The sequence below is a fragment of the Agelaius phoeniceus genome, chromosome 4, assembly GCF_051311805.1.
Source record: "Agelaius phoeniceus isolate bAgePho1 chromosome 4, bAgePho1.hap1, whole genome shotgun sequence".
Lineage (NCBI taxonomy): Eukaryota > Metazoa > Chordata > Aves > Passeriformes > Icteridae > Agelaius > Agelaius phoeniceus.
This window is the reverse complement of record NC_135268.1, coordinates 37,725,716-37,748,310: the sequence shown is the minus strand read 5'-3', so window position 1 is coordinate 37,748,310 and position 22,595 is coordinate 37,725,716. Positions and strand designations below refer to the sequence as shown.

Here is a 22,595-nt window from a genome sequence, read left to right as displayed (position 1 = left end):
TTCACTGCTATGCACAACAGGAAATACTATACTTGGACTATCACAAGCAGATGGCATCTGCTGCTTCTTTTCTTTTAATTGTATTTTTGTTTTGGCTTGTTTCTTTCTTTCTTTTTAAAATTGTGTGAGCACTCAGATCAACATTCAAATACAATGGGAGAAGGTACTAGAGAGTAAACTTTGGTTTGTTAAGGATTTGAAACCACATATCCCCACACAGATAAAAATACAGCGAAAGATGATAACCTAGCAACTTTAATAATTTTTCTAGGAGAGCACTTCTTGAATTCTGGATATTAGTTTCATTCAAGAATATGTATCACTGATACAGTGAGATGCAATAGATAGTTCTTGCCAAGTTTCTGGAAATACAATTTTCTTCCTGCCTATCAAGGTAAAAAACAACATGCCAAGTCCCAGCACAGAAAAGCATGCAGAAGATAATTTTCAGTGTTCTAAATAACAGGAGTCATACTATCAACTCTGCTTTCCTCTCTTTGGTCACCCTGGTAGGTCTTAAAAATTAGCTTTCCAATTACATTTAAATGGTTTAACTGAGTTTCCAAAGTGTGCGTCTGGCAGGGGGCAGGGACAGGGAAGAACAGGGAAAGAACCACATTTACTTCAACCACAAAAAGGGCCTCATATCTGGCCAAGGCAACAGAGGCTTTGTGCTTTAAAATAGAAGCTTGTCTCTGACTTACAGCCTCCTATGAACTGTTTTTATTCAGAGATTTAAGTGGCAAGAGTTAGTTCTATCATGTACACAGTTTTCTGACAGAGGCAAATTCTCTACAACTGCAGCCTTATACTTCCTAGCTTCTTCTGCAGTGTAACTGTTGTAAGAAGTGTAACTTGAGATCCAGTGAAAAGGTGTACCCAAGCTACTGCTTAAATAATACTGTGATATGCCATTTCCCAAACTGGGGAAGTCAGTATAGTTACCCAGAGAAAACCTTAAGGCCTTGTGACAAAAAACCAAAACACCAAACTGTATTTTCTAGCTGTCAGGGTTTAAACTTTTAAGAAGGCCCTACTTAAAAAACCCATTTCTCTTTCCAAATCATTATTTTAGAGTATAATAGTTTAATCAAGCTTGGCACCCAGCTAAAGGCTGATCTCACTGTTTGCAATAGGACATCCAGACCATTAAAAGTGGTAGAATCAGATCACAGTCTGCAGCACTTTATTTATGGAGCAAATGCATTTTAATATGTGAAACACTTTATGTAACTGCAGAAGATTGCATCCATCTTTCATACTATACATCCTTTATGTGCTGTCTCCTTGACAAGCCATGATTAACATTACTGTTCAGAATTTTTTAATCATATTAGACTTGCATTAAGATAAACTGACAAACATTTTTCTCTTTTACAAACAATATATTGTAAACTGCATGAAACATATTCATGATTAATGCTATGAACAATTAAGTTATGGCTGTTTATTAAGACCTTGGCTACCACTACAGTTCCAATTATACTGCAAATTCTCAAATTCTTTCTAAAGAAATTGCAAGTTCAAAGACCTAAATTAAATTTAGTAAACTTGTTTAATATATAATGCTGAAAAAATTCCAGTGCATGATTCCATATGAAATATGGCATAAGTACACCAGTATTTTAGTATACATTTATTTTCTTGCACAAATTTTATTACATCACAGAGCTAATTTTTTTCATACCAAATAGGGAATTGCAATTAATGTTGCTTTCTGTATCATTCTGCCTCATATCTTCTAGAAACACTCTGGCACTAGGCTTGAAAAGTTCTTCTGAATTTAAGAATGGGCACTATTCAAAATTATTATACGGGTTAACCAAATATTTGAGCAGAAGTGATGGAAAAGGATCACTAGTGCACAATTTAAGTGACACTGAAGTCATATTTCAGCTGTTCACTACCTGTTATTGCTGTACAAAAGTGCCCATATCTTTTGCCTTCTTTTGACATTCTATGCCAAGAACACAGAGCTCCAATCTATTTCCACTGTCATCACAAACATGTACAGGTCACTTATTTTTCAACATCTCTGCTTAGGTTGTTTATAAAACTGTTCTGTAAGAATGTTTGTAGAACTATAGAACATCCTGTCTGTTTGTTTATAGAACTGATCTCTATGAAAGGCCTGCACTGAGGCACGGAAAGGTCAAGATCTTTATAATCCTCTTCTCCCAGTCAAGGTAACATTCTGAAGAAGCAGAAAGGTAAAGACAATACTGAATACCGGAAAGAATTACAACCTTCATTCCTTCCCTCCCCACAAAGCTTCCACATGCTATTTAAATGTACAAATAGGAGGAACAAAGACTGCAAATGGCTCACTAACTGCTGGAATAGACACTAGGTGTTACAGTACTTTCTAAAAGGTTTTATCCTTTGAGATCCTATTAGCAGACAAGACCAAAATGGCTCAACAGTCAAACCTAAAAATATTGACAGCCACTTAGTCTATTCCTTAGCTGATTTCTTTTGAAGACAAAGTTTTTAATTTATATTAACATAGCTTCTTATATATTACATTCCCTCAGAAATTAGTTTATTACACTAAATTTTCAATCCACCTCATAGAATGTAATCATTTCAGCATACACATGCAATCAGACAAAAATACCTCCAAAGCATTATAAAGGAAAAAATCAAAGACTGCATTTAAAGAATAAAAATTGAAAACAAAACCCACTTGCAGCATATAGTCTTTCTAAGTACATCTTATCAGCTATTAATATCACTGATAGAATTGATTGCACGCTGTCAGGAATAAAACCTTATGTTTTTCCCTTTTTCTATTCAATTTGTTACCCTTTTGTAGCACTTTACATTGAAAAATTATCACGAGTAGTTAGAAATAAATTGTCATGATCAGAAACAGCACCATATTTGAACATAAACATTCAATCTGCACTTCTTTAAAAGCCCAGGAATCAAACATATGAATCCTTCCTCTTGCCTGAGAAGAGCTGCAATTCATCATTACTGCTACTACTTGTAATTGATGATAAAGCTGAGAATTTCTTGAGTGAAACAGATGAAATAACTTTCAGAAACAGAAGAACAATGACATTGACTGATTCTTAAGGACTTTCAGCCTCACTACCCAGGACATAAAGACAGAAGTGAAACTAACATCATGTCTTCTCATGGATGCTTCTGAATTACTACCTTAGGCTTTCATGGCTCTCTCCTGTGACTCTCATCCCTCATGGGAGCATTGAGCGATCTCAGACTCCTAGTTCTACACAGAAACCATGGAAAACCAGTGCCATCAGAGCCACAGCAGCTTCCATGACCCTGAAATGATGTCTTGGTGGAAGTGTCCCCAGAGTCCTCCCTATACAACTGAAGTAGGGATGTCCCTGATAAAACGAAGAAATGGCAACTACAGTAACTGATTCATGGCAAAGCCAGGGGCCTCAGCATGCAGGATCTCTGCCCTCTGTAGAGATACAGGTAGATTTACAGTGCCCTGACCCAGCAGGCACTGCTGTAGCTGGGGTAACACACACACCAGGAGCTACCTGGGTCATTGCTACGCAGGCTGCGCTCATGCACCGCTCTGAAAACCAAAGCAAGATCATTCTTCTGATATACAGAAGACATTGTTTATTACTTACCAAAACAAAAACTGACAGATGTAGGATTTGCATTTGTTTACAGTTCTCATATTTTTAATGCAAATTAAGCATATTATTCATCAAGGCATGCCATCAGTTGTATTCCCAAAGGAAAAGAAATTAATAGAAACAGATCTTAGGTCTTATTTTAAATTCTGATTTCTTGTCAAAAAGCTGGCATGACTTATAAACTCCATTAAAGTCAGTTTCTCTGATTAGCTTATTTTGTTCCCTCCCACTCCATTGTAATATCTGACTGACCTAATGGCTCACTTTAGAAAATGGAAGCAATTAAACTTCTTTATTTTCCTTCTTCCAAAGTATCTATCACAACTGTTTTAAGAATTACTCTTTTGTTTAAGGTTAACTTTTGCTTTTCTTTTGCTATATTTCAGTCACTGGTTTTGAGCTAATGACAGAATAATATTCAGAGAAGAACGGAAGTGATTGGGTTGACGGAATAACTTAATTTTCATTTCACTACATCTATTCTGTACTGATAAGATTAGAAGAAGTATATTTGAGTCATTATATAGGAAAGGAAAGTCATTCTATAGGAAAGGAATTTCTGACATTGCATGAATCAGGGCTTGGATAACTGGCAACTAAATAGGTAACTTCCCTGTCCCACCAACAGTATAACAATTAGTCCTTCTGCAACACAACAGCATTTCCCTGTCTTCTTGAATTTTTCTGTAAAGATTAACCAATTAATATTGTTAGAACTGGTTTGTAAATCTTGACAAAGACTTGCAAAAGTGCTTTTAAATTAAGTTCTGGCTACGTGTACAGCCTTCCTCTCCATCTTTCCCCTCAAGTACCTTCTCAATTAGTACCACCATGCTAACAAAATGTGAAGTAACAAACACTTAAAATAAATAGAAATAACACCTTTTTCTTCTGCACATCTTGCAAAAGGGTTTACTCTTGACTTCAAGAGGGAAGACCAAATTCAGAAACATGGGTTTTAATTGGTGGAACGAGCAGGGATCAAAATATTTGTCCACAAAACAGTAGCAGTCATGAAGAAACTAGTATCTCTCCATAATTAGAAATTATGAAATTCAAATCCTCAGTGCTTAGGAAATCGTAAGCTTTACAGATAAACAGCCAGACTGAATTAAAAAAAATGCTTCACTCCTTTCTTCTTTTCTGTACAACAAGCATTGACTGCCTTTCCTGAAATGTCCTGAGAAGCCCTTTCACATCATGTTTTCAGATAGTTAACTATTAGTTAAAAATCTATTTACTTAAACTATTTACTGAAACTATTTAATTAATAGTTAAAATTATTAGTTTTAAACTAATTGTTTTACCTAATAATTTCAGCTAATGTCATTACGAAGAAAAATTACATAGTATGTCCCAAAAGAGTGCACTGAGATGCTCTAGCTTTGCATTTCTATTACCATATTGTGATTTTCAAAGAAAAGAGCATTACAAGGTATTTTAATCTATTGAATAATGACGAAAAATATAAATTATTTAAAAGATAGCTCTCAAATATCAAACTCAACAAATGGTAAAATAAAAAAATGGAAATAAGTCAGAATATCTTAATATTCACGTGGTACTACAGTTATGTTAGGTTTAGGACTGGGAATTACAAAGCTACATAACATGTTTTTTTCAGTTTCTCAGCCAACTCCATGCAATGGCTTGCATTACACTGGCAATGCCTTAAGCTAGCCATCAGACAATCATAAGTATTACTGTTATTGTCCAAAACATATGGGGTCCACACTACATATTTAGAAATTAAGGTACATTGCCAAAGCATCCATGCATGTCCGTTCCAACCAGCAATGATATTCCCTACATATATGCAAGTTTCCACATACATGCTGCTTTTGCTTTGTACATTCTCTCTTACATATTTGTCATTTTACATGTAGCAATTTGGAACACAGCAATTATTGATCTGACAACTACCAAATTGCCAAGAATAATTTGCTTCTCCTCCCTACCTTTTTTACCTCCTAAACACATGTGGGAGGAAAGGATAATTTCTTTAGTTAGTGATCAAGATTCAAAAGAGAAAGGGAAAAATAGCTGAAAAAATTAACATACACTTGCAATATTTTACTAGCTCAGGCTCCTGCAAAATTGAGTACTTACCAAGTCTTATGAATCTGTCAACGAGATTCAGTTATAGAGATATTTTGGGGGAGGTTTTGGCTGTCTCAAGACAGTGGGATCAAGACAGCGTAATTTCTTTTACAATAGTAGATTGGCCTTTGTAAAATAATGACTTCCAAACACTGATTAAGGCGTAATTCAACTGCTGTTTCTCTTCCTTCCTTCTAATTTAATTCATCTTAAGTTGAATAGTTGTATATTATGTTGTAAAAGAAGAATTCAAATCTGAACATGCTCTGATGACAGAAAGAGGAACACAAACCATACTCTCTGCACGTATGGGATGCAGCACATGAAGGTACATTAAAATTACATTACTCACTGTAACAAAGTGTCCTTCAGTCTATTTGCAAACACAATTTTCTCCCATTTTCAAATAATTGTAGACTGTCAGAATGAGATGAAGTTGCTTAACAAGACTAAAGGATCAAATGGTAGAAGTGTCAAAGGTTCTTGGCAGCTACAGGTATTCAACTTGGGTTTTGTTCATCAACTTAAGGATGATTTGGCTTTATTTGTAACATGTCCTTTTGCAAACCAACACTCTGTTTGGTCAAAGTCTGACAACTGACTTCAACAGGGAAAATAATTTGTTGATAACATTTTTGCTGATTGTACAATCATTATTTAGTTACTAGCAGGGAACACATTGTCACTTGGCTACTTTCAGAGATAAGCTATTTGTGCTTGGTCTGACCTCTTAATTCAGAACATGATGACCTTGTGACATTGCTGCAATCAAAAAAAGCTGTTAGAATGCCTCCTAAAGGACTCAAAGAACAAACAGAGAGAGAAAGAATGAGTAAACAAGCCACTTCAATTTGTACTGAACTCATGTATACCTGAACGCATAGCATCTTTTTGAATGCTTTCATAATCATGCCAGTCCTTCCTTTTCAAGCCATCAGTCCAGGTAAAGAGCTGTCCATCTCCCAGCCCCAAAGGAAGTGTCTGTGAAAAGAGTAAATAAATAACAAATAAATATATACATACATAAGTGGTTCATGTTATTACAGAGGAACCCTCATAATATGGCAGTAGCCATACTCAGTTTATTCAATGCAAATACTGAAACTTTACTGTGATAAATGAAGTTATTTTTCTAAATATTGTGAGAACACACAGCGAATTTAGTTCTTGACAAACAATTATTTCAAGTATATCAAACGTATGGAGCTAAACATTTCTCTTTTCAGCAGTGTTCCAATATGACTGCTTGGCAAGAAGCTCATGGAGATTAAACAGACCACTCAAACTGATCAGGTTTCAAAAATGCCTTATCCTTCAACACATGAAGGACTTGGATTTTTTCTTTAAAGTATCACTTGTACAAGATTGGAGTTGTAGTTACTCTGCACTTACAATGTTCCCCTTTTATTTTTTGCTAAGTTTTTTTTTTTAATAGCTGCTACTAAGTTATTGTTATTCACACAAGGTCAAAGGACTGCATCAAAGGCCCAGAGCAAAGAAATTCTCAAAGCACCTTCAAATCCTGTAGATCTTCACAATAAGCAGTAAGGGGAAAAATAGCCCAAAACACAACCCCACAGAATACCCAGAAAAGAAACTCCCATGCAATGTGTAGTTAGTAAGCTGACTTCTCCTTTCCAAACTCCAAATTCTTGGGTAAAGATAAAAACTGCTTTTAGCTTCTAAGCAACACTATCTTCCTAGAGCTCTCTTGATTCTTTCTGCTAAAAAGATAGTATTTTTATTAAAATTAAGAATCAAAAAGTACAATTGCAAGTACATGAAATGTAGATTCGTTGCTAATAAGAATAACATGAAAACTCTAGCTCTGCTAATTACAGGTTTTAATCAGTAAGCTGTCCAGAACAAAAGGCATGTATGAAATGCATGCTAGAAACGTTCTCAAAGTTATGAGAAAACACATCTGAACAGCAGTTCCAGGGACACAAAATGTGATCAGCCTTCTACTAGGAAACACTGAAAGCCCTATAGAAATCTCATGCCTGTGTAACACTGAAGCTTTGCCCTTCATGTGTGAAGTTTGTAAACCCAGTGAACACTGGACTCTCATACTCTCTTACTGATTTTACACCACTGGCTGCACAGAACTGGACAGCACTCACTGACTCCAAGTGAGATTGTCCCAGCACGCTCAATTAGGGTTTCTTTTTTGTAGGACAGACAAATATTTGCCAAGCTACATGATGCAGATCTGGTTGCTAAGCCATCCTTAAACTGTATTTCAAAGGCTTTTGGATTTGTAAGAAAGAAGTTAGGAATACCAGGCATGACTGGTTACCTTCAAGCAAAGGATGCTAGAAGTCCTGAGTGACAAAGATATATGCTGAAAATATCTGCTTTGGGTCAGCTGAGAATGCTGGATATTCAGGGCAAAGTGCCATGAGCTCAGTGCTCTCCAACAAACCTCTGAAATACTGAGGAAAATCCATCACACTTGGCTAGTATGGCCTACATTTATAAGTTTCAGTATTAAAGGTAACTTATATTACATAATGCCAAACTGCAAGCTAGTTTGTTTATTCTTCTATTACCACTTCTGCAGACATACTCCAAGAAACTACTGTTGACATATTTAAATATGATAAAAGTCAGAGGTTCACACATGAAAGAACTGAAGAACTTAATACATCCTGATAAAAACATGTCAGGTTATCAAAACATCTAACCTTTCATGTTATTAAAATGAAATCATTAATTGCAATAATTTTTGAGTCCAAACAAGGCTAATGTTCTAATAGTAATATGAAATTTCTTGGGTTCTAAAGTCAGAAGCATAAGGTAGAACACAGGCTGCAACAGCATTAATCATGATTCTTAAGCACAAATTTCTAAAATAATCTACTCTGAAACAGTAACTAGTTCTTTAAAGTCAGACCCAGACAGATTCACTTCAATTAAACTTGTACCCTTCTCAGTATGGGCACAGCTGGTGTGAATCACTTGGAACCAAAAATGAACAACAATTTAAACTATCAAAAGCAGGCTGAAGTTTACTTTTGTGACCTTTTATTCCTGTGCTAGCTTCTTTCCCTCAAAGTAGTTATTTAAAGGCAAGTTTTCAGGACACTCAAAGAAAGCTGAGGAGGAGAGTTTACAGGTGGTTTCCTGTTATCTATTTGCATTTTGATACCATTACTCTTTAAAAATATTAATTACATGTAACTACTTTACCTGATAGCATTTACAAGTCTAATGTACCAGGAGACTCTTGCAAGCATAATATAGTTAAATAAATATATCCACTAAAATTAATCTAGCAAAAGGATAAGTATAACTCCAAATATCATATGATAGACAAAAACTAATGGAAGTCTTGCTGTGGCTCATATTTTGGAATGGTAACATTGCCCTAAGAGGAAACAGGAAACAAACCACTGTACTGGTGCCATTAGAAGTTCTGGTTTAACTACTGAGAGTATTATTTGGATTGCTGGGATTTCTTTTTCATAAATCCCTTAACTCCTTCACATTGTTCCATAGCAATTTTTCAGCTCTAACACCCTTTCAGTGTAAGGGGAATTCAATAGAATGCCCTCGTGTGTCACTTGGTAAAACCAGCATTCAGACAGCGCCGCCTCAATCTGACTGAGCACTGTGGCCCCTACAGGGACTGGACTTCACCAAATTCACTCTGTACACACTAGTTTCACCTGTGCAGTGAGCATGAAACAGGGCTTAGGAAGGGATGCTGAGTTGCACAGACCAACTCTCTGGGAAAAGCAAGAGTTTTGGCAAGAAGCTAAGTTCTTTAGCTCTGAAAAAATATGAGCTGCCTTCAGTCCCTCAACTAAATATCTCCCTTGTCTGTAACTGAAGGATGTTTTTTCCCTTTTTTTTCCAAAGTTGCTATATTGCTTAACAAGATACAAAAGAACTTGAGAAAATGGGTTTCTCCATTTCACTTCTACCTAAGGGTAAACAAATCACATTTTGAAAGACCTTAAAACACAATTTCTGGAATTTTTTAAAACTGCTAAAAGGGCCCATTGTAAAACTCTAAGTATGCTTACATGCCTCTTTTACCCAAATGATAATGACTGGAAGAGCTCCCACTTGTAAAGAATTTCTAGCTGTGGAAGAAGGAAAAGAAAAAAAGAAAAATAACGTAGTATTCTTACTTTAGCATTTGTCTTCGCCCTACATACTTTTTCTTTCTCAGTTCTCCATCCATTTTGCTATCTTGACAATTTGAAGTGTTTTGCATCAAATTAGAAGCAGCTCTGATTTAGTTATACACAGGCTGACTCTCTGGTTTAATGGCTGGATAATCACCACCACCAAGTGTTGCTACTTGAAAAAATGCATACAAGAAAACCCATACAACTCTACATCCCATCTGAAAATGACAAGTTCTGAGTTGGTGAATATGACAACAAAAGATGGAGTGTGCCAAAAAATCTGGATTCTGAATTTGTGTTGAACACATATTTAACCACAAACTGATCGACTCAAGTGAAATAAAATTAACCACAACATATAGATACAAATGCTAAAGAAGGTAACAAAAGAAATTCTTCATTTTAGGGGTAATGTAGAAAGAGATCAAAATTATAAAATGCATAATGAATTCAGCACAAAAATGTGTTCAGGTGTTTAAACAAATAACCAAATCAGGTTGGGTTCCAATCAATAAAAGAAAAAATTTATCAAGGATTATTATCTCTGTGTAGGCAAATTACTGAACCATACCTCATAGGAGACATGGTATTCTGGAAATACACATTTGCTATTTGCATATCCTGGGTTTTTATGTAATTAAATGGCAGCAGCACTTCATGGATAATGTGAGGTGTTAGTTCTACGTGTGCCTGTAAGAGCATTAGTAGCCTTTTGGTATACATAAGGGCCTTAGAAATGGAAAGCAGGACTTCAGAACATTATGGTTCCTTCCTACACATGAAGTCAGGCTTCTTTCTGGTGGAAACCAAGATATAAGAAAAGAGAAGACTCAGGCACACTTGCCCCACTTCTCCCCAGTACCTCATCCTAACACAAAAGTAAAACTTACATGTATTCTTTACTGACATATCAATACAAATGGGTGAGAAATAGCTCAGCTAAGTAGCTGAAACATACTCAGGGGTTTCCCCTCCAAAACATTTCTGTACATCACCCACAAATAGTGTAGTATGTCCCCACAGCCCTTAGCCTTGACCTCATGAACCATTTTCATCATTGCAGAACTATTACAACAGCAAATATCCCATTGCATACAAAGTGTTGGACTTTGACTGACTGTCAAAAAAATCCTGCAACAACTTATCATCCAACCATTTGTTACATGTAGTATGTTCCTCTGAGTTACACGTTTTTAAGTGTTTCAGTCCAAAAGAGATTACCCACCTACAGGAACATTACATACAGCATCTGCCTTACTATTTCATTTTCACATTAACCTCAAATCTTTTGGGACACAAGACTGATATGGTACTACATAAACTGAGAAGACTCTTCTCCTCCAGAGAAGACTTAACATCTGGTTCAATTACAGAGAATATGATAAGCACAAAAAATAGAGCTATTACCAAAAACTCACTCACATACTATTACATCCCTCAGAGAGGGAAAAAAAGCTTCTCTACTTTGACATTTGAAAGCTTGAACTAAGAAACAAGTGCCTTCATTGAATAATTCATTTATTTTTCATTTCACTCTGTGAAGGAAGACAATTAGAGGGGACTCATGCAAGGGAAGAGGATATATCAATGGAAATGCACCTTAAAAAAAAAGATATTACAGAAATTACAGAATTACTTTGAGCCTGAAGATTTGCTCACGTGCTCTAGGGACGTTTTACTGAACACCAACATATAATTGAATACTGCACTAACAAAACATCATATAATGATCAGCATAACCACTTCCAATTGTTTAATGAATTTTGAGAAATAATCTTATTTAGACATAAGCACTTCTTCACACTCAGGAAAAGACACGTGGGAAATGAAGGCGGTGAAGAAGTACTTAGACACCTTTGGGGATATTTCAGGAGAAGCATAAAAATAACCACTGTTTGATTCCTCTTTGTTCTTGGAATAAGAGCTTGTGTATAGTGTTTGTAAACAGTGCTGTGTCAAACACATAATTCACTACTTTTTTTGTACCCTTCCAACACAGATCATTCTCAGGACTCTAAGCTCTGATCAACTACTCTGATCAAAAAAAAACAATAACAAAAGAACCAGAACTGAACAATTAAATTCCTTCCTTCATCAAAATAAAATTAACAAAAAGTTTTTAACAAATGGTGTCACTGGGTGTAAGACCATATGTTCATTATATATCAGTTGCAAAATCACAGTATGTTCATTTACCAAATTTCTGATCTGGTATTATCAAAAGTACATGAAGACAGACATTTTCATGAAGCTTCGTCCCCAGCAGTTGGAAGAGTCATGAAAAAAATTTATTTTGAAAGATTTCCCCTTTTCCTGATTATGATACATTTTAGCACAAGATCATCAAAATGAAATCTTAGCACTATGGCAGCCAAATCTGAAGTCAAGTACTCAAGCAAAATCCATTCCAGTGCAGTGAATGGGTGAGGATATTAAAGATGAAAACAAAAATATTATTTCCCCTAATGATGCGCTGATGTAAGGCAGCCTGATCAATGGAAAAGGTGTAAACCCCAAATATCACACTATCTCATCTCTACACCTTTATGCTTAAGCTCTGAACCCTGCCTGTGTGGCTCTTCTTATCTGTATCTCTTCAATGTTAGACTAAAAAACAAAAAAGGCCCCTTATCTGAACTGATATCTGTGTATAAGTACCACACACAGGGAACAGGTACAACACAGCCCTTAAGTGCCTGTGAAGCTCCCATCACCATAAAATGAAAGTATTACATGTAGCAATTTGAATCCACCATGAATATTCCCTAAACATAGCAGGAGCAGGCATTATTTTTGCATGGCCTAACACTATCAGCTGATGGTTTTGAAGCTCCAGGTCACATGTTTCCTGTCTGGATCCTCCTCTGGGATTCTGTCCCTCTAGGTGGGGAGCAGTGGCTGCAGCACCTGCAGCAGCAGGCTTTGGGGTGGGCAGCAGCTGCCCTATACAAGGGGGAACCCAGGTCCCAATGGCATCCACAGACAGCTCCCATTGGTCCTGCCCCCCTGCTGGGCAGACACTGCCTGCCAAAATTGATGCCCCCCATCAGAAAGGCACCGATGATGAAGCCAAGGCTGGCCAGTAAAATGTAGAGAACTACTATCTGCTATCAAGAAAAGGTGGTAAATGCTCTAAATCTAGAATATTTCAAAAAGAATGAAAAAATCAAAATGCATTGTTGTATAATTACTGCCTTTTATTTTTACTCCAATTTATGTACTTTTAAAACACTTGAAAAAAATGTGAATCTGAATTGCTTTTCATATCCTTGGCTTGAAGCCATATAATAGAGACTTCAGGACATGATGAATTTCTTCATATGCTCAGATTTCCTGTGCCACTTATTTGCTATGCCACAGCAAATAAGTGCTCATTGCACTGACATTTACATTAGTAGAAATAATTAGCCCAGCACATCAAAAAAAGGGCAGCACTTGATTTAGTCTGTGACATCTGAATGACTCGAGGTTATTTCATTTTCGAGACACTTAAATCACACTTTTTGTGCTTGTAGATTCTAGACTATCATGGACAACCCAGTAGCATCATGCCATCAATTCCAAATCAAAGCTGTTAATAATGTTATTTAGAAAATGCCAAGCTCCCCAAGCATTTCATTACAGAGACTTTTATAGACAGGTATAAAAAAGCTGTTATTGCTGGACTATGGTTATATATTTCAGGTCACAAAACTACAGCAAAAAAGATGAAGTTAAAACATGCATGGAACTCCAGAGGAGTTTGTACTCCACATCTGTTGAATATGAAGCATCACTAATTGCCAAAGGTGACCTACAAAGTCTGGCAGTGAACCCTGGCTTTCCAAATGACACAATTTGAGCTGACTGTAGGACAGGAGGTAGAGTCTAGACTCAAAGGATAATAAAATAAAATAATAATAACAGTAAAACAATATTCCACAGACCATGCAACTCCCATCTCTTTCTACCTGCTGACCTAAGCTGCTGATAGATTTGCTTAATAACTAAAACACCTAAACCTGTATTTTCTTGTTTTATTTTCACTTATGTCATTTTCAATTCAAGGAAAAGTAACCAAACTCCAGTAACATGAGCATTTATGATGGACCTAAATGAATACATACTGCCCATGCTGACCATGCACTGCTTTCTCCAGGTCTTCTTTTTCAACTGAAGACTTCTTTGAAGCACAATAGGCTCAGCTTGCAGAAGAGCCTGCATCCATATTGGACTATTGATTTTCAGCAAGTTTAAAAAACATACTTGAAATCGTGTTAATGCTGCATTTTTTTAATAACTATCTTTTCCAGAAATTATTTTTAACATCAAAAGACCTGAAAGGGGTTTGAAGAAACTCAGCAGGATTTTTGCCAGGATTGGTTGGTTTAGAAGCAAAAAAAGATCTGTAAGACCATTCTGATGAACAATATAAACAATGGCTTCGAGTGACTCCTGGAAGAGTTTATTATATGCTACATTTCTGAGGTGTTAAATTATATGGCACATGGATATGGAAAATTTTAAGCATGTTCTTTCATGTAAACAGCCTTCTTCTCCTTAAAAAAAACAAAACCGAAAACCAAGACACCACCAAATCACAAAAAACAAAACAGAACCCTATCTTCATGGAAAGAACCCCATTGTTAGTAATTTTTTAATTTCTAAAAGGCTGAATAATAAAGATATGACAGTGCTTTTTCTTAATAGACTCTTCATATACATATTTTTCCTGAAGTTTAGAAAAAGTCTTTATATTTTTACTATGCTGTCATGCTGTTTTGTGTTGGCTACAGCACTAACTAACATAAAAAGTGCTTTATCAGGATTCAAATGTCAGGTGTTTTAAGCAGGAAACAATTTTTTTTGCTTTATTTGTTCAGTGGTGATTAAAAATCTTATTTTCTTATGATAACTTCTGATACTATTTTCCTTTGCGTTTCCTTTATTGTAAGGGTATTCTCTCAGGAAATAGATTTTAAAAACAGTGAAGAATGTTCATTACAGCAAGGTTACCCTTAATGAGTAAAATTCAACTTATGTGTTGCTCCATGAGGCAACAAGAATAATTTCAGAAGCATTTTCTCTTTTTTTTTCCCCCTCTGGTGCACCTCTTTTAAAAATATGAGTTGCAACATAACTGGAACATTGTTCAAATCTCTGTGGTACAACCGATAACAGCTTTGCAGCAAACCTGAAACCACTGATCCAGCAGACCCAGTAATACCAGAAAAAAGATATCGACCAATTATTATTACTGATCAGTAGAAATGGCTATTTTTTTGTTTTTTTCACATTCTATTATAGGAGTAACATTGTAAGAGAAAGGTCAGATGCAGAAACTAACTTTAGCCAAATTTCCTACCTGGAATGTTTTAGCACAACTTAAAAATTTGTTACAAAAAATAATTTTCTATAGCAATGAGATAGATGATTCTATATTTTTGACTACAACACAAGATAGGACCTAATTTGACACCTCCAAGTATATGTAGAAGCTAATAGCATTCCAGAAGTAATTTTTTAATTGTTCAAAAAGGAAAGCACTAGATTTTTGAACCAATATTTTAAAAAGCATTAAATTATAACCTCTACAGTTGCATGACCATACAGTGAAACAGCTCTGCATACAGGTGAAATACAGTGACTTTTTATTTCATGAAGTTGTCTGCTCATTTTTTTGAATAGTATTTCTAATGTTTCTTGCTGATCTATGCCACAACAAAATTCATGTTCCATAGGCACCTATCTGCAGAATACTCAAGCTTCTGGCATCAATAACTGAATTTTTAATTTGCAGTTTTTCTTACATTGGATTTAAGAAAAAAAAAAAACCCCAATGTTTAGTTAACTAAAGTAATGAACCCATGTTGGAAAAGAATTATTATCTTGCACTTTAAGGAAGACCTTAAGCTAATGTGCACAAATGAGAGAAAATACTCTTATCAGCAGGCTTTCTGATGCTGCAGCATATGCATTATTACTCAATCTCTCAGAATTCTTTTCTTATGTGGGCACTGGATAGTAATTTCCACTGTCTAAGAGATTTTCAAGCAAAGTCCACAGGCTGCTGCAGAAAACAAGCCCATTAAACAGGACTGACAGGTTTACATTCTTGTTCAATCATCTTAACACAAAGCTGATAAGGAGACCTCCTGCAAGGTCTTTGGAAGCATGACAATTTCTGTGCTTTGCGTGAACTCAATGCAGATTTACTGAGACCAAAGACAGTCTTCCTAGTGCTTCCAGCATAATGAAGTTTCCACCTAAAGGAACTAAAATTTTTGGTGGTTCTACATGTTCACAGATGGTCATGGAAGTCTGAGACTCGTCTGCTTAAAACAGTTCCTAAGCTCTGAGCTAAAGACATGGTTTAAACTTCCCTATGAAAAGTCAGGTTGCATGTATATTGCATTTTTTTTCCAGTCTGAACCACACCTCTTTTTACTACTATTATTAGTTTTTTTAGATTTTCACTTTATTTTTTGTTTAGGTCTAATCATGCTTTCTCAATCTTACCTATACCTTTTACATACTCAGTCCCCCAGTCAATACCTTTTTGTAAGAGTTCTTATGTCAAGCTATTCCCACACATCCTTCTTTTTATAGGTAACTCACTAAAATTTAAGTAAATTGTGGGAGATTTTACAAAATAGCGCTGTTTATTATACTCCCTTCATGTGAGTAAGTTTTTCACTCTTACTTTCTAGCAATGGAACAATAACAAAATGATACAAGAAATATCTTAACATATTAAACCAGATTAGATTTGGCTCACCTTTCAATGAATCCAATCAATTGCAAGAACAGGTAAATTAATAACATCAAAATAAATGGACTACTACAGAAAATTCAAAGGATGTTTTTTGTGAAGTTCAACAATCAGTTGCAGAATCATAAAAATGCATCATCTGTAAGTTCCTTTGAGGGACAATCTTACCCCACCTCAAACCAGGACTGGGTATGCCTAAATCACATCTGCCCTTGCCAATTTCCAATAGCAGAGATTGCACAGGCACTCAAGGCAATTTCATCAATACTTCATTATTCTTGCAATTAGGAAATTTCCCCTTTCATCTAACCTGCGTTACTTGCCATAATTTAAGCCTTTCATTTCTTTGTTCTTTTCACCGGGGACAAGAATAACATATTTCCTTTCTAGCAGCTACATTTCCATGGACATGAAAATTATTTTCTCTCCTAGATTAAATGTTCTTATTTTTTCAACTTCTTGTTGCTAACCCTGAAATATATGAAACTTTGAGAACAGCATTACTTTGTTAGTAATTGGATAAGGCTAAGAACAGCAAGTGTAAAATGCTTATTAAAACTCCCAAACAAACCAACAAGAAACATGATTACTAAATGGATGAAGAACTAAGACAAGTAACAGGAGGCTACATTTCCTAAAAATAAGCAAGATTAAGTTATTTACTGTAACATGCTTTTTCCCTGTCTGAGAATAAAATAGCTTTGCATACCCATGTTGTGCTTCATGAATACTTCATATTTCCTTATCCAGCCTAATACTATTTTACGAAGCAGCAGTGAATTTTCTTAATTAAAGTAGACAAATGACTGAAATGTTTATAAATAATTAAGATTGTCAAGATAAAATTATGTTATAAACCTAAAATGACACTGAAATTCAGCAGGACTCATATACTTATGATGACCAAACTACCAGCAATTTGGATCAAACACATCTTGTACTTCTGGTTGTGCCTGAATAAATGCTGGGTTTTCCCCCAGTAGCGAGAGCATATTTAAAGAATTCACATATGCAAAGAAATCCATCCCCATGAACAAGTGTAGAAGGAGGGAAGACTTATGAGAGTTTCAAGTTCAAACAATGACCTCTTTTTTTTTTCTTTGAACCAAAAACGTTGATATTGGACAAACTGATGATCTCCTCTGTCTAATGCCATTTAAGATGACCTTTCCATTTTATGCCAATAGTTTTCAATTAAAAAACCAATCACAGTATATTTCACTAAAAGGAGTACTGTGATTAGTTAAATCTAATTTTATCAACAGCCAGAATGTGAAAAGCATATTAAAGTAAGGTGAACAGCTTTGATTGATACACTGAGTTTTAATTTCCAATTCCTCATCTCCCACTCTTTTGGTAGGAAATGAAGGTTACACATCACTGAGCAGTGTAAGCTACTGTAACTCAAATGCAGCTTCAAAGATTTGACCTTCAATTTTTCTCCCCCCTGTACTGTATAGACTCCAAATTGATAAGTCTGGAGCTATGAGGAAAGTTTTTAAACATAAAATCCTTTTTTAAAAAACCCACAACAACCAATGAAGATGAGCATTAAATTTAATTACCATAGTTCTTTTGGAAGAAGATCTATATACACCTTTGCTATGGGCTACTTATTTAGATTTTGAAAACGTCCTCCTTAAAATGCAAAACAGTTGTTTTCCAATGTGAGTTCACTTCCTGAGTTAATTAAGATGTCCAGTTTTTCAAGAACTAGGACCCATCCCATGTTCAAAGCTAGGTATTTTAATTTGTGTTTACATAAATTAATAAGGTCATCCTAATTTTTGTCGATACACACAACTCCTACGGATATTACCTTTAAAGTTTGAGAATGCTAATGGTAGTTACTACATCCAAACATCTTGTACTTCAGACCATCTTGTGGCATTGCACCGAGGAATTCATGCAGAGTCTGCTCAAGAGCCATTAAACGCTGCAGAAAGGCATGACAGCCAGAGAGATGTTACCACACTCTGCCCCTTGAGAACAGGAGGTGCAGCAGGGTGTGAGAGACCCTTTTGATGACCCCTGTCTGAGGGCCAGCTTCCAGCAAACTCCAGGCAGCAGACCCTCCTGCAGCCTCCTGCTGGGTCACAGCTGCAGAACCAGTTAATCCCGGCCTTTCATCCCAGCAGGCTCTCATCTGCCTGCAGGCTGGCTTCCACCAGGCCTGCCTGGGAGCTCAGGAGAGTCTCCCTTCTGTCTTTGGAAAGTCTCTATGCATAAACATAAAACACTTTTATTCCCTTCACACTACCTTAGCTGAACTCAGTGTCCTTATGTTCCCCAGCAGAGATGATACCAGCTAGGCTTCAGTGGCTCTAAGGCAAACTCCAGGGCTCCCTAAAAGACCAATTCTCTCTACAAGCAGGGCCATTATTACCATGTACACACAGAGGAAAAATTATATTATGACAGCTACCACCACGAAGTTCTTTAAAACCAGCTGTTCTTTAAAAACTGACTTTTTACTGATGACTGTTACAATTACAGGGATTAATATTATTAGTCCCCCTCTTCTCTTAGCTGGATATTTCAATACTGAAAAAAAACTGAACTTCTAAATTCCTCAGATCTGGGGAAGAGTCTAAAAGAAAATACATTAAATTTTCAGTTTAATATATATTAGAATCCATGGAGACATTAAATTTCACTTTTCATCTATGAATATTAAACATTAATGAGTTTTCAGGTACAGAGATATTAAAGTGAAACTTCAGAGAGCTATGACTTACCTAGGATACAGAGAAAGAAAGTTCACAAGGGAAGCTAATAAAGGTCAAAACCACAGAATTACCATAAACCAGAACATAAAATAGAAGAAAAACAGTAATTCAAGCAAATCTGATTTTAAAGGGGCTCTTAAGAACTGCATACACATTTTCACAAGCAGAATTTTCATGTAAAACACAAAGAAATGGGTAGTAATTAAATACATAGTTCTATTCATATATAATATTCAAATGGAGAGTCGACAAATATTAAGAGAACAACTTGTGGAGGAGGATGACTAACCTTAAACTGAAGAATTCATAAGTACAAACAAAATCATAGTAATAGCTGCATCCAGATCTCCCCTGTTCCTCCCATGACTCCTGTTCTGGCTACATCAATGTCTATAGGTATAAATATAATAATGCAAAAATGCGGACATACAGGGATTAAACAGAAAGGTGAAGTAATATGCCCTGATTGCATGACAGTAGACACAAAATACAAGGAAAGAACTATCTAAGAATAAAGAGGAAAGCAAAAGATCATAGGTCAACCAAGTGACTGCTTATTTTTTGTATATTTATAATTTATCTTTCTTTCGCTATCATTTATTCATACACACAACCCCTCCCTACAGGTATAAAAGCAGATATTCCTTTCCTCCATGCCAAATTTAAAAACTTCTAGTTACAAAAGAAAAAAACAACCTGGGCAATATTTGGAGACATTTGGCAGAAATATAGTGAAGCAAAATTCAACACTAGATGTTCCATAGGAAAAAAAAAAACAACCTGAAAGTCACAGATCTCCTTAACTTTAACCAGCAACTAGAACGGTTTCCAAGGTGTATTTAGGGATGTAATTCTGAGAAATCAGTTAATCAGTTACAAGCATGTGGTGCCTAGCACAGCACATTCTGAAGGCTATCAATAGTATCAATTTAACTGAAAACTTTCACTTCTAAATGTTCTATTTTCAGTCTGATAGACATCCTTTCTATTATCATTCTGATATACCATACAATTCTGATATACCATACAAAAATATCGTTCACACATACCATACAATAAAATATGAACAGCTCAACAGCAATTTGTAAAATATCTCAGAATTAAATTTAGAGATGGATATATAACAAGGTATTTTTATTACATTACAGCATCTACCCCTGTATTTACAGTAACCAATATACATACCTTCAAAAGACAGGTATCAGTATCTGTACCTGCTCCCTGAGTTTAGACTGGTGAAGCCTGTTAAAACTCTTATTGCAGGTCAATCATCAAACCCAGTCAGGGTGAAGGAGAAGGAATAAACTGAAATTGTGCACTTAACTGTGCTCAGCATGAACCATGTTAACAGAAGGAAAACAAAAGGATTTAGTTCTGTTACTAAATTAAACACCACCACCCCTGCACTCATACTAACGGCAAATCTACTGAACAGATTTCTTCTCAAACAGAATTTCACAATGCAAGCAAATCTTATTAAGCTTTTAACACGATCAAACTGTCAGAAGTATTATGAACAACAGTTGCAATTAAAGTTTTATTGTAGATACTTCACTAGGACAGTATCTAACATCCCTAGTTAAGAATCATAAGTCTACAGGGCTCAGCAGCAACACCCAATTTTTGCCCAGATGTGTTTACAAATAAAGCAAATGAGGAGAGAAATATAAGCATGAGACAATTATTCAGCATGGAAAACTATGTTTTCAGTGCACTATGAAACTAACCAGTGCTAAATTCAAGAATCCATCATCACAAAAAGGATTTCCTTTCTAATTTAGGAGTAGTTACATTATTTCATAGAACTGTACCTTCTGCTCCTCTGAGGCAACACAAAACAAAGACCAGGGTTTAGACTGAGATCCATTGACTAATGAGAACTGGTATTTGAAGATCTAATAAAAGAGCTGGGGTAATCTCCAACCCACTTGGGGATTTAAATTAGGAATGGAATGTTTAATGTTTTACATTAGAGACAACATTGAGACATAGTCAAGGCAGTAGTCTTTTCCTTGTTCTTTGTCAGTTCTAAGGAGAAAGAGACAACAGGGATTGGGATGCTAATTCTTGAACAAATACTCAGCTCTATGGATCAATAGAGGAAGTCCTATGTCTCCAAAAATGTGGGGGGAAAAAACCTTAATTTTTCAATTTGTCTCCAAACAAGATCCTACTACACTATCCTCCAATCAGAATTAAGTCCTTAGCCTGCTAATTTTTGTTGGAATTGGTCTGGAAATCTTTTAAGACACAATTTTCTTCATACAAATCATTAAACATGCCTCTTGGGCTCATACAGTCAACCAGATCCATGGATTCCTGCTCCTCTCCAGTACCTCTTTATCTCATTCATATGGACATGGCCTTGATGACACCAAACTACATTGTCACAAAAAGCCTCATGTCACTCTGCTCTTCCTGGAGAATATGCATGCTTTGTCAGGTCTGTATTTGACCAATTGCCTGTATCAAAGCCCATACTGCACACGTAAACCCAACAGGAAATGCATCATTTGGGCAGTGCAACTTCTTCCCTCTGACTTGGAGAAATCCTCCATCCGTTCCTTTCTGGAATGTAAACATGCACCAGTCCTGTGCCCACAGTTCCATTTGCATAAGCTGCTCTGTATTCACTACCATTCATTATCGATTAAGGCAGTACTTGTCATTCATCTATGCTCACCTGTCAGATAGTCTGTGTTTAGTACCACACATAAATAATTTAAGAACAGTTTCTTTTAAATGTTTCTGCCACCCAATTCCAGTTCAACACACCATTCTCCCTAAGAGTGAGAATAATTCTCCTTAAGCTGACCTGAAGAGGAATTAAGAGCTTTAGGAGAAATTATAACCTTGTCCTTCTCATACCACAGGGGGCAAAACGCCCTGCAGTTCTTGCAAACAGTTTCTTCTGAGATGAAAAATAATCTCTATCTAATATCAGTCTCCGCAGCAAGTGCAACTTAAGGAATTCCTTCAATAAGAAATTCATATAAAGCAATTCATTCAAGTCAAGACTCATTCAATTTCTCTAGCAACTGGCAGAAACTTGTTTTTAATTCAATTATGTTTTCTACAACTCTTTAAAGGATAGGATGGATCATCCTTTGATTGATCACCAGGTTCCCATAGCTAATGCACATGTAGAAAGGAAAAACTCACTGCAGAAAAAATCTTTTGGAAGAATTTAATCTGAATTTTTATTTACACATAGCCTTTATCTTTTTTCATAAATTTATATTATCTGAAA

The 22,595-nt window shown here is 35.8% G+C and overlaps 1 protein-coding gene across 6 annotated transcripts in view; it reads right to left on the bottom strand.

The window, feature by feature from the left end:
- GALNTL6 (polypeptide N-acetylgalactosaminyltransferase like 6) overlaps positions 1 to 22,595 on the bottom strand; it is a 539,467-nt gene that overhangs the window by 269,968 nt on the left and 246,904 nt on the right. For all 6 annotated transcript variants that reach the window (XM_077177323.1, XM_077177322.1, XM_077177325.1 and 3 more), the window contains one exon: positions 6,599 to 6,707. In XM_077177323.1, the coding sequence (XP_077033438.1) occupies positions 6,599 to 6,707 (109 nt within the window). The remainder of the gene's footprint in view (positions 1 to 6,598; positions 6,708 to 22,595) is intronic.